The following is a 19,609-nucleotide window of genomic DNA, read 5'->3' as shown; positions in this document are numbered from 1 at the left end:
CTGAGTTCAAATCCTACATACGTCGTGGTATAATGTATACAGCCTGCAGTACAACTGGCAATCTAGATTTTGATTGAACAACCAACTGTTCACTAATCTACTGAGCAATAAATAAAGTTACTAGAGTGAAACTCGATACAGAACGGCTCTAAAAATACCTTTGCAATGACACCTGGACTATCCTTTCATATGCTGTCCAGCTCCCTTCCCCAAGACCTCAATAACATTACAAAGGCACTTTAAATGCAATTAAGTGCAGGCACTGGACCCACCACAGTGTTTTCTGGCAATGAACATGTTTCCCTTTTAAATGCGGGATTAACCCGAGGCAAGAGCAAAACTGTCGGTCAGAAAAAAGTCACCACAGTCACGGCGCCCACTCAAAGCACTTTAAATCCTCTTTTTAGGAGGTTTTGGAAACACCGAATCACAGCTGTGACAAAGCACAGAAGTATAGCACATATATAGATACAAAAAACGCAACAGTTTTAGCTTTGGAAACTCAAGCTTTCGTCTACAATTCATTCAGTGAATGTTCTAGATTACTTTTAGAACGATCAGTTGGTTGTGCATTCGAAAAAAAAAAGCTTCAGTTATGTATGTCTCACATTTTTTACAAATTTTCAAAACCACGATGGTACTCAGTAAATTAGAAAGGTTATCAAGTATTTATATGACCTTCGATCAAGCTCTATGGATGGCTTCATTCATGACAAACAGCAGACTTTGTTATTAGTATGATGCAGGCCCAGTCCCAGTGTTGGAATGGAGTTGCGTTGTTCCTCTTACCACATTTTTAGAACATATGAGGTCAAGTTAGGGCGTCAGGATATGTGTTTGGTTCCTAAATAGGGATCTTAACTCTCAGATGACTTCTCCACCACAGGAACTTTTAAATATATTCCATTTTAATTTCAAGAACGGCGTTACCTTAAAATACGATGCCTAATGGGGGGGGGGGGGCAGAATTTGTATTCACCCGCTTGCTAACCTCGTTTTTACAGCTGTAACAATATTGCGAGCAGTACGGGGCATCTGTCGCTGACGGGGCCAGTCTCTGCGGTGAACCGGAGTCTGTCTAAGAAAGAGTCTCTCTGACCGACAGGAGGTGAGACATGAAAGGGAAGACAGGTCAGGGTGAGAGGAAGACCGAACGCGTGGACATAGAAGGGAGGAGCGAAGGAAAGAGGTACGGGAAGAAGAGGTAAACTTAATGCATTCAAAAGAGAGGAGGGGACATGGCGCAGGGAGAGGTGACAAGGAGATAAAACATGAAAAGAGATGGCAGGCAGGTGAGAGAGAAGAAAGAGGACAATGGGGGAAGGGACAATGCAAAGTAACATAGGGAAGAAAAGAGAAGTAGGAACGGGAAAGAGGGTTTGATAGAGAGCGAGTGAGACAGGAGGGAGACAGCAGAGAGATAACAGGAGAGGAGAAGTGAAGCGAACAAGGTCTGTCAGCAACATTTAAACAAGCTTTGGCAACGCGGCCGCGAAACTGCCGCGAAAGTGATCGCAATCGCGATTACGATCGCGTGCAACGGAGGGCGCGCGTGCACGTTCACGTACACTGTAGCTTTAGGCCACGGCAGCACTTTGAAAAAGCCTGTTTACAAAATGTCTCGCCCAGATCAGCGCAAGCGCTGAATCAGGCGAGACCTAAAAAGGGGATGTACCTTATAATAGCCGGCTTTACATACTCTGTCTTTTCTCTAGTTCTCCGGTACAGATCGTACAACGCCCGTTTTACTGAATTCTTATGTGTACAGTCAATAGTTTGGAGCGATAAAAATAAGTGCCCCATCTCCACACTTACTAAGCTTTTCTCGACTGCCCTGAGCCAAGGTACATAATTGGCCCGCTCACATTTTAGGCAGTCCGAGATGATATCACGGGTCAAAGAGGCAGCAGAATTCCGCCATATTTTCAACCAAAACAGGGCGGGTCTAGATCTTATAAAGTCTTCTATATAGGGGATATTCAATTCTCTGTGACACACGTAAGATGGGGCCGAAATGACCCCCCCCCCAAGACCCTCCTACAGAATCTGTTCTCTTCGATCTGTATATTAGCACAGTTCGAATACCCCCACACCTCTGCACCAATGGTCCCTGTCGGTAAGCACTGTGTTCTATAAATTTGTAACAGTGGTAAAATGACCTCAGCATGTTTAGGTTGACGGAGGGTAATTATAGATTTGATAGCTTTACCCAATTTATTCCTCCCCCTGGCAACATGAGGTTGCCAGGAACCAAAGTCGGAGAACAACAGGCCTAGATAAGGAAAGGTGCAAGTACTATTTAAAACATTGTTCCCTGACATGATGTGGCGAATTCTATATTTCTTTGGGCCACAGGACATTATGAAAGATTTTTTAAAATTGGTACATAAGCCAAGGTCGGCCATATATGAAACAAAACCTGATAATAAAGTGCGTAATGCATTGGGTGTGCGGCCCATAAGGACCGCATCATCCGCATAGAGGAGTGCGGGGAGTGGTTTACCGTTGATATATGGAACATCGCTGGTTAATTTACATAAAGAATTGCTTAGTTCATTTATGTACAAAATAAAAAGCAGGGGGGCCAAGACGCAGCCCTGTCTGACCCCCCTGCCAATTAAAATGTCACCCGAGACTTCGCCATCGTTGTTTATTCGAACACGGGCTTTCAAGTCACTGTGTAAGTGGGCCAAAAAATAAACCAAAGATTCGTCTAAACCATAATTCAACAGGACTGACCATAAGCGGGAACGATTAACAAAATCAAAAGCAGAACTTAAATCCATAAACGCTAAATACAATGGGGATTTTTTGGCGATAGTGTATTTGGCCAATAGTAAGTTTAAATTTAAACATTGCTCCACAGTCCCTATGTTACTTCTAAAGCCTAATTGGCATGGGTGTAGGATCATATTTTCTTCAGCCCAGGTTCTGATCTTATTAAAGATAACCCTACCTAGAATCTTCAAGGTATTATCTATTAAAGATATAGGGCGATAACAGCCAGGGTCAAGTCTGTTGCCTTTTTTAAAAATTGGCACAATGATGCTGTTAGACCAGGAACTTGGGGGTGGAGTATGAGATAAATTATTAAAGATGTTACACAATAAAGGTGACCAAAAAGCAGGCTCTGATTTTATTAGGTCGATGGATAGTCCATCGGGACCAGGTGCTTTGTTCCCCGCACTTTGTGAAATAGCATCTTCCACCTCCATTATAGAAATATTCAATGTCTTGAAGGGCTGGAAAAATTCCGTGGAAGGATACTGCGCAGCATATATATTTGAAAAATGCTCCACCCACAAGTCCCCAGGTATATTACAATTTATGGGGGTGATATTAGATCCGATTGATCTCAAATTCTTAACCTCACTCCAGAACCCGGCGGCATCTTTCAGTGCCGATGTACGCACAATGGATTCCCAATGGTCTTTTAGAAGCTCTTCAGATCTTATTTTTAAAGTACGCTTATAACTTAACCTTAGTGTCCTCACCAGAGACTGGTCCCGTGGTTCAACTATAAGGGCGGCCCTTAAATCCCGATTAGCTTTGGAACATGGAGTATCGAACCACCTTGGGTTTTTTGCATTATTAGCTGGGGCTGGTTTAGAGATCTCCTTTTTATGGCCTTACATAGCCCTGTAAAGGCCTCAACAATGTCATGTCCAAGGCTATCAGTGGATAAACAAACAGACACTAATACAGGATGTTCCTTAATAATGCGAGCTAAAACCCCCTTATTGTCTATCCCCTTCCAGACCACCCTAAGTTTGTCTGTCGACGCTACTAAATTTTTTGCCCCAACTTCACTGCTGTTCCCCTGTTTTTTAATAGATTTAAAACTAAATGAGATTGGATAATGGTCGCTATATATGGAACAAACGACTACCGCCTCTAATAAGAGGTCCACAAGCGGGGAAGATATGAATACATAGTGTATTGTGGTTGAACTCCCGCGCCCGGCATATGTGGCCACGGGCCCTTTATTCGCAGCAATATTTGCCTTCTCCATAACGTTGACTAAGTCCCGTGTGGCTAAATGGTCAAGCAATTCTTCACCTCTTTTACACGGAGGGGTTCTAAAGTGAATATGTGCATTAAAATCACCTCCCAAGCAAATGCCATCAAGTTTACCATACTTTTAGCCGTCTGCAATTTCATCAATAAAATCAAACAATCTTATAAAATTAGTGTTTGGATGAGTTGTGAAATCGTTATAAAAATGAATTAAACATAATTTTATCCTGCTGATATAAAGCAAAGCCTGGAAATTCATATCATTAGTAAGCAAGGATTCAACTTTATCTCCAGCCCTAATCTTAACCCAAATAGATAATCCCCCACTGGGTCTTCCCATAACCGGAATGGGTACAATTTGGTTGTGACAGCTGTAACCCTCAAAAAGCAAAGGACAAGTGCACCAAGTTTCTTGGAACATTAAAATGTCGAAGTTAATAACCCAATCTGCCCAGTCCCTGATTTTCATTTTGGCATTGAGACCGGCAATGTTCCAGCTCAGAATTGTCAAATTATCGGACAGTATGGGGGTGGCAGAGGCATGGGCAGTTATTTTAGAATGGGATGACGACATTAGCGCATTAATGCCATTAGACACCGTTGTAGTGGAGCAGGTTGGCAGTTCACCCACGGGGCCAGATGTATTGATATGATCTCTAGCTACTATATTTGGGAGGATAGCTGAAGGTCAATCCAAAGTCCTCAGATAATACACTGAATCTATTATGCAGTGGATACGGTGGTGGAGCTGGGCTAAATGGTCTCTGGGTGGGCCTATAAAAATAACCCAATGGCAATAGGGTTATGACAGTTGAAGGGCTAAAGTGAATATTATTACTACTAAGAATGAATTTGACTGTGGTGGGGTGTCTAAAGTTAATTACAATACAGTCTCCAGGGATATTTTTAAATGAGGGACCAACCCAGCTCACCCGGCGGACTGACAAGATTTCACTCGAGATGTTAGGGCCTACCCCTTTATGTTTAGACAACCAGTCAATACACTTGTTGTTCAACTGGGCCCAAGACTCACCTTGGCCCTCCCTGAGCGGTGGTACACCCGCCAGAATTAAAACATATGGGCAAGCATCAGGAGGTAAATGAAGGGCCGTTCCCAGATTGTTTGTGGGCCTAGTAACAGCAACTTTGCCCTTGTCTAAGCCAATAATGGCGGGTTCCCCCGGCCTCATAAGGGGCACGGTGGGTCCGCCCTTTGAGGTATCGGCGACTACACTGATGGGGCAAGGTGGTTCGGCTGCTACAGCCGGGGCATGCTGCGGTGTCATGGAAGATTGAGTGTTCCCTGCGATGTCATCCCTAGGTACAATATTAGATGTAGGTGTGCGACTGAAGATATTAGGCCTGTCACCCAAAAAGTCCTTACTGGCGACTTCCCAATCTTTCAGTAGACGATCTCCCCTCATTAGATCAAGACTAATAACCCCTTTCCTTTTTGCGTCTTCATTTTTTACCAGGTTTTCCAATCTATCTAATCTTTTAAAAATAAGATTAAACTGTTTGATCATTTGACTTTCCATTTGTTTAAAAATAGTATCGACTATAGTCTCGATAAAATTCTCATTTGGCTTTTTTTGAGTAACACATTCAATTATGGGCTCAGTCTGTGTGCAAGCAGAGTTATATCCATCATTAGGGGGAATTGTGTCTAGAGGCCCCACAACGGATTGCAAGGACTCCTTAGTGCTGCTGCCGCCCCCTGGCAGTTGTTGCTTCCCTCTAGTCCACATACTCAGGGGGGTTGGTTGGCTCTTGTTACGAGAGGGTTGTTTCTTCTTATTAACTGCTGGTTTCGAAGGGCCTCTTTTCCTTTTCTCTCCAACAGTCTTATTACTCGGGGACAGAGGAGGGATAGAATCATGTGCAGCGGGATCAGGTTGTGAGTCAATAATAATAGTACGACTGCTGCGCCCTGATGACATGGTCAACGGATTGGCCAAATTAGGTTTTATAACAGTAACCACAGGGGAAAGCGGCGAAATGTTATTAGCACTTGTTTGCTGGGGTTCTGGGAATAAACGTGTAAGGTCCATAGACATTCTCCTCTCAGTATTGGCAATTTCATTAGTGACCATGTTAAAGGCATTATCCAGCATGCTTTCCAATGACGATGGAAGGACAGGAGGGCCCACAGATGCCTGTGCGATTGAGCTAGCATTTCTTTTCCCCATAGTGGTTAATTCAGAGCTCACCTTGGTAGCAGCTTAGAGGGGTGGCCCGCTCGACCCCTGCTGACCTCTGAGGGCCTTAGAGGGCCCGCCCTTTGCCCGGGCTTAGCCCGGCGCTCCCCGCGCGCGATCCCACGACGCGGGGGCTCTCCTCTTCTTAAATACGCCTCCGAGCACAGGAGAGGCGTGTGCAGCTTCCTGCTGCTGGGAATGCTGGGGATGGAAGTTCTCCCCTCACTGCGGCCGCGCCGAGGATCGAGAGTGGCAGCGGCGGCAGGGGAGACAGGCGTCAGGGATGAGTGCAGGTATGGCAGGGTAGTCACGTTGGGCCAACAAGCAAAGAGCCCCCCGCTCCACCGGGGCTCTCCTCTTCTTAAATACGCCTCCGAGCACAGGAGAGGCGTGTGCAGCTTCCTGCCGCTGGGAATGCTGGGGATTGAAGTTCTCCCCTCACTGCGGCCGCGCCGAGGATCGAGAGTGGCAGCGGCGGCAGGGAAGACAGGCGTCAGGGATGAGTGCATGTATGGCAGGGTAGTCACGTTGGGCCAACAAGCAAAGAGAGGATGTGTGAGATAGGCATATGGAGGATTTCCGAAATCTGTGGGGAGAAAAAGGATGTACGTGTCTAACAGAGTGAGGGACTGCAGAGGAAATTGGTGTGAAGGGAAGACATTTTCAGTTCACACCATCACAACAAAATCATTGTTACTCATGTGTTTGCTACAGCTAAAATGTATTGACAAAGCCAGTAGGCCTGGTTTGTTTTAGCCGTAGGTCTATTGTTGTATTATGCCTGGATGTAGTAACAGAAAATGCACACATACTGGTTAGATATGCCGGTATGTCAAGCACAGGATTCTTGTTCACATGATTTCAGACATAACTCTTGGAAAGGATGCTTTGTCACACTTCTTTGGCCATGCCTCTTTTTGAGATTACTCATCAATGTCTGTGCACTTAAATTACTGATGCACATGTGCAATACTGTAAGGACGCCCTCTAAATTGGCACTGCAGGGAATGGTACCATTGTGTCTGTAGCCTCCCACAAGCGCCATGCTCAAAGTGTGTGCACATCTTCTCACCTCCACCACCTATGCACATAGTGTCATGGAGACAATTTCATACACTCCCCCTAGATACTGATGGTTGGAATTTACATTTGCAGGACACCATATACTCTATTCTTATAGATTTCTCTCGGGAACCTAGTGCAATTATCAGGAATGGCTCTTTGGGGTTACAATCTGATGCTGCGTCCTCGGTGTAATTAAACACTTAGGTGTCAGGTTTTAGGGTTGTGGTAGTTTGTGCCCAATTCTTATTGGTGTCAAAAACTGTCAACCTCATTTTGCTCTGCTGTCATCTATTGTACCACAAATAAATTGAAATGCACCTGTTAACGAAATAACCTATTTTTGATTTGAAAGAGTCTCTGTCATATTTTTTTGCATTTTACTTTCTGCATCATTTCATGTAGGATATTCTAATGGATTGTATCTGGCTCAGCCCTCCCTATGAATTTCCTAGCTTGCATAGCTTTAACTATCGTGCAGCATGATTGCCAGGTAAAAGCTGCGTCAAAGGAGTAACCCACAATGTGGGTTTATAAATCTGTTTGGTGTAATAAATGCTAATAAAGAAACTTTGAGTACATGCCTCTTTGGCTTAAAATGGAACCCCAGGTAACTGTTGTATGTATGGTCAGTGTCTTGGTCTACACGGCCTTGGCTGCAGTGCACAGAGATGTTGCATTGCCGCACACAGAGAAAAAAAATGAGAGGGAACATCGCTCCACTGTACAAAATTCTACTCAAGTCTACGCCCCTCCACTCTACGCCATTCCACTCTACACCACTCCACTCCACTCCACTTTATGTCCTCTGTGCCCCCCTGTCACTCTACTCGACTCCACGGGCACTCTATGCCACTCCATTCTACAACACTTTACTCCACGACACCCTCCTTTATGCCACTAACTGTTAGCAATGGTGAGCAGCAGCCACGCTGGTGTACAACGTGGCTAAAAACCGTTGACAAAGTCAATAGCTCTTGAATATGCAAGACCTCTTGGTTTTGACAGTGCTTGTTTTTCTCTGGCATTCCAGGCTCTTTAACATGTAAGCAATTTCTTCATTCAATCAGTAAATAGGCTTTTTATTCCCATTCACAAGACCCTTTTCGAGCCAAAACAGAAGTACACATTTTTGTGTCATTTTGTCTGTTATAGTTTAATTGTTCAACAATCGTTAAGTAGGTCGTATTTACGCTGGCTCTGCAATAATGACGTTGTGTTTGAGATTACCAGAAGTTATTTCCAGTACCACCTTTAACATTTGCTATTGATCTGGAACCATTCATTCACCGTCATACAAAATGAGTGACTTGCTCCAGTAATGCTTGGGTCAGTTTAGCAAAGGTTTTAGATTATGCAGATGATGTTGCCGTTATTACATAGCACATTAGAAAGGTTGTGTCCACTGCTGGTATGTCCCCAAAGCAATTCATGAATATCTCTGGATATAAAGTTAACACGCATAACACTGATATTAATCCATCTGTTTGTTCCCCTTATCTATAACCTTTTTGACTTATAGTATATGTTTAGAAGTGAACTATGCACATTGGTCTCAAATGTAGAGTTCTGTTAGTCCATACTCCAGTGGCATTCAAGGAATTGACTGAACTAGGTTTGACATTTGTTGATCAGTGTAATCTGGCAAAGATGATCATGCTCGCCACGTCCTTGTAGGTTTTTCAATCCCTTCCATTGCCTGCCCTTAAGCCGTTCTTTTTGCACCTCCAATCTGCGATTTCTCGTTTTATTTTATATAAGCCAGAGCAAGCAATAAATCAGCTGTATCTGCGACAGGGACTGTGGGTTCATGATTTTCAACTGCACCTCTTGGTGTCTGTGGCCATTGGACTGCTAAAGCTTTGTCTGATAAATCTGTCAATAATTTTACAAACATTCTTCAGGAAAGTTAGGCGTGTGGCTTGTTACGAAAAGATTGGAAAACATATTTTAATGCCATTTTACTGCGATTTTCCTTCCCAAGAAACAACACAACCAGAAATATGTTTTTCAGTATGTCAGCATCTTGCCCAAAAGGCATCACATCCCATCCTCACAAATCATTGCGTTGGTCATTCTTGGTGGACTCTCCTAGGTAAAATGTTTTTATTAAAGCAAGTGAGTTTAAAGAAACTTGAGTATTTTATCATAGTATACCTCTCTGCGTATATGTGCATATATTATCCTACTTGATCCTAGGTTCCTTCTGGAGATGCTTCAATATATAAACTTCACAATTTGCACAGCGGCAGCCATAGCCCCACTGGCGAATGTGTGCCCAGGGTACAAACTATTGTTTTTGATCAATTGATCTACAAATTTAAAATCTAAAGAAATACATTCTTTATGTATTTGTAAGTACCACTAGATTAGATCAGGAAAAAAAGTTGGTGCTGGAGATGCTTTCCGGTCCGACCACATATTAGACAATTAAAAGTCTGTTGAAATTACTGTAAGACATTGGGTTATAGTTGTGCAGCATGTGAGCCCTGCGAAAGTTATAGGTCCAATACTTCCCCTTTCTGGGAACCAAGCAGATCAATCCAAGGCCTACTCAGGGGAGGTGGTGTGGGCTAGTAATCGCCATTCACTGGCACGCAATAACAACACCCAATAACTTTCTTTAGGAAAGAAAAAGTAATTTATTATACACACTACTAAATACTGCACATTTCTTTATACATTTATACATCCGGCAGATTGAAAATAACTTGGGTGACATTCTGCAATCACATTTGACGCCTTAAGTGTCATGACCCCAAAATCACAGTACCTCGCCCCCCACCTATACCAAATAGAACATCACAAAATAGGGGAGGTATAACTTTAAATAACGCAAGCCTCTTAGCTTTGTCAGGAAGTCTCCACAGCAAACTATCTGGCAAGCCTATTGTGTTTGTGAAAGGTTGACCATATTATAAAAGTCCATATATAAATAATCCATATGTTAAAAACACCATAATTTCACTGTAATCTATAACCATGTATAGATGCAATCAGTAATTGTCAGTAAATCATTTCAACATTGATCAAAAATCACTTTCGGCATTATACCATTACTGTAATCAATACCCATGTGTAAATGCAATAATTAATACCAATAAAAGTATTTAAACTTTGTTCTAAAATTTTTGTCAGCATTATATTATTAATAAAGCACTTGAAATGGACATAACGTGTTTCTCTCTTTTTTTATACACCTTCAAGCCACATAAAATACAGCAATAGAACCAACTGCTGCACTACCAGATGAAGAACAAGAACTCTAACTTTGGGAGTCCTTTAATAAAACATGATGAACACCCAGGGGTGGGGTTTGGGAGAAGTCATAATTTCTGTTGCCCCACAAACATGTCTGAGGGCGGGGGAGCTGCTTCGCTTAAGCACCCCCCCCCCCCACTCTCTTTCTGACGTTGGTGTTGCCACTGCCATTTTGGGGCTTCACAAACAGCAGACAACTATGCAAATAATCAAGCTCCGTAGGGCATTATGGGGCGCTATCGGACACCTGGGTGCTTTTGGTGTTGGGGGCAGCCCAGGGAGTCCACTTACGGCAGCCCCAGCTGGCTCACCCCCACCAGCCAGTACTCCTTGTTGCCGGTGCAGGAGCCGGTACCTGTGTTCTCCTTGCCCGCTCTGTGCAGGCAAAGTGTTGCTTCCTGGTGGCCACTTTGTTTCCCTCAGACATGGGAGCGGGGGCAAGTCCACCATCACTTCGGGAAGAAGGGAAGAAGCAATGGCACCTCCCTTTGTCCTTTGCTTCAGGCCGGGGATGGGGTCCTGGCCCCCTTTACAGTGTGTTTGACCAACGGGATGGAGTCCACTGGTCAGTAGAGAGTCTCGGCAGGGGGCCCCACACATGCCCTATCCCTTTAAAAAGCAAATGAATAAATCTTGTGCCGACCCCTAGGCCCTGGTCCACTTGAGGGTAATTTTGGAAAACAGTAATGTAATAGGAAAGAAAGTACCTGCCGCTGGCCACGTCGCGCTCCTCTGCTTCTCTTCTTCAGGAAGCAGAGACTCCCAGAAGGCCTTGATTCCAATCCTGAAGCTACTCTCACACATGAGAGCTGCTTCAGGATTGGCCTGAGTGCCCTCGATTTGCGCTCTAGGATAGACTGGGAGTCTGTACTTGCTCTCTCCAACCCAAGTTCGTTGCTGGGTTGGAGAGTGCTTTCACTGCGCATGATGGTTTGGCCCGCCTGAGACGGCCTGCCAAACCGTCATGCGCAGGGAAGGGAGTGCACCTACCACTCGTCTCAGTGCCTGTCTCCCCCCAGGCCCGCCACCAAGACTTGGCAGGAAAGGAAAAATAAAACAAATGCTTATTATCGTTTTATTTCTCCTTTCCTGCCATTTTTGGGAGGGGGCGACGCTCCTCCGCCAGAGCGAGGAGCTGCCGCTGGCGAAGACTACAGCGTAAAGGATCCTGACATTTATCTTCCAAAGGAGCCTAAGAGAGACAGCTGACCCTCTGCTTTTAGTGTTTTACGTATATTATTTACTTCGGTGTGACCTAGATCAGGATGGCAATGTGGTGCTTTACACAAAAGATAAGTAGAAAAAACAAACATAAAATGTGCAAGATAGGAAGTACATGCAAATGACAGCAGTTTGAGGGTAGCGCAAAATATATACAGTTTTTCAAGTGGGAGGTAAACAAGGAGCTTTTAACTCCTTTTATTCAGCTTATGATATTGGGACCTAAGAATGTGCATATGACCACCAATTCTTAGTAAATGAACAGCAGAAGCTCTGATGTATAGTATCAGTTTTGATTATCTATGAGTTAGTCAGGAAGTTGAGAGCTAGGCCTCTGGTGGACCATCAACCTCAAGTGAAACATAATTTATCGAAACAATAAGAAGAATGGTGAAAATTGTTGAAAATGAATAGCTTTAATAAGTCATCTATGACTGACTGCGACAAGCCCACCTCCAGCAATCAGTCATCGAGGGACAGGAATAGGTGTACCCCTGACCTATGATGGGAATTAGCTTTACTTTCATTACTTTTATGAAGACCGAAGAGCCACAGTAAGGCCAAAGGTGAAGACAGTAATTAAACGTTTTTCTGGCACACCTTGGGTCGTAGGTAACTCCTGAAGGACTGCAGGGCGGGGATATGGAAATACACATCCTGTAAGTCCAAGGAAGCTAACCAGTCTGCAAGAAACCCTCTGACCCCAATGGCTCCCAAATAGCAGCTCCAACTCAGCAGTGACGCATCTATCACCATCATGAACTCTGGGTGGGGAACGGAGAGTGGCCTTCCACAGGTCATATAAGTAGTAGTCAACCACCACAGAAGACGCTGAGCCATCTCTTGAGAGAGAGACATCTCTAATGCTGGCACCTTTGGGGTCAGAGGCTTACTTGCACGGCCTGTATATGCCATCTGGCATTTGTGATGAGAAGAATGCATGAGGCCAGAAGACCAAGAAGCCTCAGGGTCATCTGCACCAAGTCCCAGGATCGATCCCGCTGATCATGTCCTGGATTTGCTGCAGTGCCGAAAAGGCCCTGAATAACAATGTGTCCAGAATTTCCCAATGAATGGAAGCCTTTGTGTGGGTCTCAGTTGGAACTTCGGCTCATTGATGGTGAAACCCAACGATGTCAGAAGGGCGGCTGTTATTTAGAGGTGGTCTATGACTGACTGTGGCGAGCCCACTTTTAGCAGTCAGTCATCGAGGGGTGGGAATAGGTGTACCCCTGACCTCCTATGATGGACAGCGAATACCACCACCAAGGTAAGGCGGAAGGGGAGGACAATAATGGAAAGTGTTCCTAGCACACCTTGGACCATAGATCATTCCTGGGTCTAGAGCTGACAGGATAAAAGCCAAAGTGAACATGTTTAACCTGTCCTTCTTCAGAAAGAAAGTAATGCAAGTACCATCCTCTGTGAGTCTGGTACCCATTCAATTGCACCTTTTGATGAAAAAAGGGTGACTTCTTGCATCACCAGTGACGAAATGCTATATTCTGCCTTCAAGCTGCATGGCATGTGCCTGAGAGAGCAGACTAAAGCTGGTTGGTAGCTGTTGCAGCAGGGAAGGAAGAATTGGGGAGCTGCTGTCTCTGCTGAATTGAAAGGTTCCTTTTGGTGCTGCATCCGCAGCCTCAAAAGGACTATTGTGGTAGTTGCAATATAAGTTCAGAGGGCTGGCGCTGTCTGTAAGGTAGCCCCCTGGAATATACTGTAAGTTTCCTGTACTGATTGGAAAATTGCTTGGATGGTGTCAATAGCCCCCAAGGATCCTGCTGTGACTTAACTATCCTTGAATCGTTTTAGCACCAAATCAGCCTTTTCTCCTCATACCCTCCAGCCATCGAAGGGCATGCCCATTAAGGACACTTAAACACCTTCTGAAAACCCGGATGATCACACTGATGTCATTGCCTGTGCCGATCCAGTCTGTGTCCAGGCCAACTTGGAGTACATACGTTTCTGCATTCTGTCCATCCAGCATAGTTTTTGGTAAGTGACACCCTGAGTTCCTCTCCAAGGGCTGGCAAGATGTCACTGGCTATGATCCAATAGTGTGTGAGTGTACAGTGCCAGAATGGAAACAGCATTACTAGATTTTTATACTAGTCTGGCCAAAGAAAACATTCTTTTTCCAAAATTATTTATTCTTTTTGATTCTGTATCTGGCGGATTGGCAGAAAAGGATTTAGGCCTGTGACTTGGAGCAGGACCAATGCTTCGCCCACAACCTCTTCTTTTGCTCAGAAATTTATCTATTCCTAATTGCTTTGGGATGGCTGAGAGCAAGCACGCCTGTTATACAACTTAGAGTCATGCACAGTCTCCAAGCACCACAGACACAGCTCATGCATGTCTGTGACAGACATGTGCTTCCTGTAGTCTAAGCACAGTTTGAATCCTGCTGTTTTCGGTGTGGGCATCGTTTACTAGCACACTGCAAAACGTTTTAAAGTAATTGGAAAGTCGGACAAAGAGGGGAGCGTCGTTCTGGATCCACATCTAAGGGCACAGAAAGAAAGGAACTGACATCCACATGTATGGTTAGCACAAACAGAAATTTACAGCATATCCCTCTGTATATAAGCATTTATATTAATTATAGATATGTACCTATCTTTGTGTATTTTTTTTTTTGTATAAACATGTAGAATAATTATGTTGTTAATGTATAAAAGACCTAATAAAAATATCATTAAAAAAAAAATCCTCTTTGGTCTACATGCACTTGTTTCCATTGTGCATCTATGTACCTCCATGTACTTGGATCTGTGTGTCTGTTACTTTTCTCCTGAAAAAGCATATCCAATGCATTACCATATTTCTCATCCTGTACCTCTACCAATATCTTTAATCTACATATACTTATCTCCTTTATGCATCTTTATACTTTCAATGCACTTATGGATCTATATATTTATCACTTTCTTCTAATTTGACATTTCCAATGTACTACCCTATTTCTCAGCCTATACTTCTCTCAATATATCTTCTAGCCCAACTTTCTGACTCATCTCAAACTTCTTTCTACTACTCGTTCCAATGCACTACCCTATCTCTCACCCTATACATCTATCAATATATCCTCTACATCCACTCTCTCATTTATCCCAAACCCCATACCACTACTATGATCCCCAAAATAACCCTTTCTAGACTCTCTCCTACTCGACCCCTCCTTGCATCATCTGACACCTCTTTTACTACATCGATTCCCCCAAAACAAACCTTTCTAAACTCTTCCCTCTGACTCTTCCCCTCCAAAAACCCTTTTCACTCATCCAAAAGCCCCCCCCACTGCTATTACCTAAAAAAAAAAACATCACTCTTCTATCCCTCCACTATCCTTTCCAATCAAAATAACAGACTAACATGTTCACGGCTCAGATTCCATATTCCACTATACTAATTCACCACTAATCCTTTATGGGTTCCAGAGTGGCGTGCTACTCGCCAATAAAGGGTTTCAACACCCCATCAAGATTACAAGCGCTAAATAAATGCAAACCTTTTTCCCTTTTCTACCCCTCCCCAACCCTTCTCAATCCAAATAACTGACTAACATATCCACCACTCAAATTAATTTAATGTTTCACCACACTATTTCATCACTAATCCTTATGGGTTCTAGAGTAGCGTGCTACTTGCCAAAAAAGCGCTTCAAATCCCCATCAGGGGTAGCAAGCACTATATAAATACAAACCTCTTTGCCTCTTCTATCCCTCCACTACCCTTCTCTATCCAAATAACTGTATAACATATCCACCACTCAAATTACTTCATATTTCACTATACTAATTTTCAACACTGATCCTGAATGGGTTCCGGAATAGCGTCCTACTCGCCAGAAAAGCGCTTCAACACTCATCAGGGGTAACAGGTGCTATATGAATGCAAACCTTTCTTCCCCTTCTATCCCCCGCTATCCTCTCACTCAAAATAACTGACTAATATCCACCACTCAAATTACTTTCATATTTCACCATACTAGTTCACCACTAATCCTTTATGGGTTTCTGGAGTAGAGTGCTTCAACACCCCATCAGGGGTAACAAGCGCTATTTAAATACAAACCTTTTTTCCTCTTCTATCCTTCTGCTATCCTTCCGAATCCAAATAACTGATTGACCTATCCACCACTTAAAATTTACTTGCATGTTTCACTATACTAATTTAACACTAATCCTCTGTGGGTCCCGGAGTGGCGTGCTACTCGCCGAATAAGCGCTTTGACGCCTCGTCAGGGGTAGTAAACGCTATACAAATGCAATTACAATACAATACAATACAATATATGTGTCTCTGCTTGTGACTTCTGTGGTTGTATGGAGTTACAGAGTTAGAGCTACATGGTGCCACCTACTGGTGCGCAGGAGCATTGCTGTAGACTTCTCTTGATTGAGTCCGGTGCCTGGATGAGGTATGGTGGTTAGAAGTACCCATCAGAATCTCAGTTTTAGACTAATTGAGGTGTAGTGCATGTGAGGAGATCCAAGTATTTATTGCAGCTGGACAGAAATAAATGGTTTTATGGATCATAGGCATCAATGAGCCAGAGAAGATAAACAGCTATGAACAGTCAGCATAAAGATTATGAGAAATGTTTAAACCATTCATAATCCCACTGAGAGGAACAAAGAGAAGATGGCTGAGGACAGACCTCTGCAGTAGCAAAAATGAGAAGTAAAAGAAGCAGATGTAAAAGTAGCCTCAGAAACAGAATGTGTACGGTCGGAGAGATAGGAAGACATACAGGATGTAGCAACACTAGAGATGCTGAGAGAAGGCAGAGTGGAGCGCAGTGTGGCGTTGTTTGACATTGTTAAAGCTTCGTACAGATCCAAAAGAATAAGCAGGGATCCACAGAATGAAGTGGAACAGAGGCAGCAAGAGGTTTGTTTCAGTTCTGGTGGCGGGGAGCAAGACTGAAAGGAGGGAATGAAAGAGCTGAAGTCAAGAACTGGGTCTGTTGGCTCAGAGGACTAATGTAACCACTCCAGAAACCTGCGTTTGACCTCATGCCCCAGGTTGAAATCCCAGCAGGTCTACTCTGCCTTTCATCATCGTCGATAAAATGAGTACCAAAGAGTTCGGTAACAATGAACGCCTGTTATTCAGCACCAAGATGCCTCATAGGGTAAGCTCTATGAATATTGTATGTTGTGTTGTGTTATGACTTGAAAGTCCATTCTCGTAGTTTGGAAAGAAAAGGGTGATGGGATATATGATGGAATTCAAAAGGCACCTCAGGATTAAGCGTAAGTTTTAGGTATTGAATGAAATCTGGAGTAAAGCATGTTCTGCATCAAGGGATGCGATTGCTGCTCATACTACTATGCAAAAGTCAGAGGACTTTATTATCCAGAGAAGCTTAAGTATATACGAAGCATATTTGGAGAGCTAATTTACATGGTTCTGAGGTCAGAGTTAAATGGGAATCTTTGGTATTGGAACCAGTGTAGTGATTTCCTAGAGAATATGCTTTGGTTAGTGACTAAAAGATGGTCATTAATTCCTTTGGTAATAACAGGACTAAGTAGGTTCTAAAAAAGCAGGTGCCCCCAATTTTGACTACATTAGACGTTGGGGGTGCTGTTGCCGCACTTTGATGTTGTCATTCGAGGAGATTCACTGACAGCATTTGGGGTCATCCTCTAACTAATATACTGAAATTCCCTACTCCGATACTAAGACCTCAGCGGTAGGGGCAGATAACACTGTATATATTGATCTCAGTTTAGAGTTCAAAGGCAACAAATTTCACCAGTAGTTTTCCTAGAAAAGTCGGAGGTATCGAACTGTGATGTTGTGACCACTGGGGTGATTTGACCAGCTCTGACACCAGAATGGAATTAACTTTGATTGAGAAAAGCTTTAAAGATGTGATTAATTGGAGAGGCTTAGAAAAACTGCCGCATTTTTCAGACATCTGGCAGGTAAGCTTTGTCCATGTACGATGATTGAAAAAACTAGTCGGTCCAACAAATGTAATCAGTACCACCATTGCATTTATTCAGGCTGGAGATTGAAAGTGCGGCTTGTGGCTGAAGCGGTAATATTTGCTCTGGTGGAGAAGATTTGGACTCATTATGGGATTTGTAGGGTTTTTGCTGGGGATTGTCGGGGACTATTCGCCTTGTTTTGCATTTGTGAGGGTGCTAAGCAGTAATGGGTGCCCAAGAGTTAAGAGAGAAGGAGGAAGTGGAACTGCCAAGCTGAAGATCAGAACCAAGGACAATTTGGTTTCTGTGTTCTTTGAAAATGATGAGTTCTCAAAGCAAAACACTGATTCTGACAGTGCGATTGTTCATCTACAAATACGGCAAATCATTTTCAGTGGCACCAACCTGGCATTTTCGGGTGTTGTCCATCGCACAGAATGTATTGTCTTTCACCCCTGTTATCTGGCCCTGGCATCTATTATTTTGTATGTGTCTTTTGGCACATACCTACTTTTAGCTTTATGAGCGTATTGATTCAAAGAAGTTATTTCACATATAAAGTAGAATCAACACATTTGAGTGAAACGTCATAAATAGATCAGCTAATACATTCCAAAGTAAAATTAATTTGTAGATGTTACTGCTTTTAGGTTTAACAGTTGTACTACGTGTACATGTTCAAACTAAGCGGAAAGTTATCATAACCTAGTAAGTTGGCTTCCAGGTATCCATTTTTTCAATGCTTTGTTTGTTTCCATTAAATGTCTACAACGTACAGAATAATTTTCATATTTGATAATTTCTTCTTCGTGTATTTAAGAGAATTAAAACTCACTGTATTGCAACTTCCAGCCACTTTTGAGCTCTGGGTTGTCGAGTAAATATTCCAGATAAAAAGCCAGAATGGTAGTTCTAATCCGATGCCAAGTATGGTTAGACCATACTCCCCCAGTTGCATGCCAGTACAGCCTATCTTGAACCCAGCGCTCACAATTCTGTTTTTAGGAGGTTCCTGACTCACAAGTGACCCGAGTTAGCCCTCGTGAGTCCCAGCGGCACGCGGCCTGCCACCATTGTCCATTACGCTTGGTAGATCGCTCAGCGATCTGTGGTGGCATAGCTAACTATCGAGCGTGCTGTGAACGTTTCTGCATAGATCGCTAATGTTCGCATCAGAAACATTCATGAACTTTGCCAAACATTTTTTAATTTCAATAATACTGCAGTGAGAGCAGAAATCCAAGAATTGGATGATAATTACAAATTATTGCTAAAAACAAAGCCTTTCTTTGTGTGTGTTGAAGTAAAATACCAGAAAAAGCCAAATGTGTGGGCACTGCATGGTATGGCATTATTTTACACACTTACTGTGTCATTACTAAAATTATTTTTTTTAAATACAGAGAGCCAGGTTACCAACTAGCAGACCACCCGATTATGTCAACCAAGAAATGCGACGTAAAGAGAAGAAACGAGAAGATACGTTGGCCTACATAAGACACAACAAACGAGAGCATGTAATCAGCAAGTTTGAGGAACTCACAGACCACAAAATTCTCCACAACACAGTGCGAAGAAAAGTTCAAGAAGCAATGGAGCAGTACAAAATGGGGACCGAAGAGCGGAGAGAGAGGTAAAAAGCCCTGTAGGTGGAACGCCAGAGTGACAGCCTAATCCAATTTACACTTGTGCTTAAGAGGTGCAAATTATTAAATGGAGGAATCAAAGCCACCTCCGTGCGATGTGTTATCCCGTCATGAATTAATGATGGATGCCACAACTGCTGGGTGATTAGGATAAGGAGGGACATTTCTTTGCAGAATATCTGAATGAGAGAAATGCAGAGCTGGACCCCCAATATGACCTCATTAGTCATGCTACACATTCGTGCCAAGTACC

At 43.3% G+C, this 19,609-nt stretch overlaps 1 protein-coding gene across 1 annotated transcript in view; it reads left to right on the top strand.

Annotated features, from left to right (window-relative positions):
• The window catches only part of CFAP53 (cilia and flagella associated protein 53), a 137,016-nt gene that overhangs the window by 5,851 nt on the left and 111,556 nt on the right, over positions 1 to 19,609 (top strand). Inside the window, exon 2 of the mRNA XM_085629703.1 lies at positions 19,114 to 19,343. Within this exon, the coding sequence (XP_085485829.1) occupies positions 19,114 to 19,343 (230 nt within the window). The remainder of the gene's footprint in view (positions 1 to 19,113; positions 19,344 to 19,609) is intronic.

This window comes from Triturus cristatus, chromosome 2_1, assembly GCF_964204655.1.
Source record: "Triturus cristatus chromosome 2_1, aTriCri1.1, whole genome shotgun sequence".
NCBI lineage: Eukaryota > Metazoa > Chordata > Amphibia > Caudata > Salamandridae > Triturus > Triturus cristatus.
This window is presented reverse-complemented; position numbering and strand designations above follow the sequence as displayed.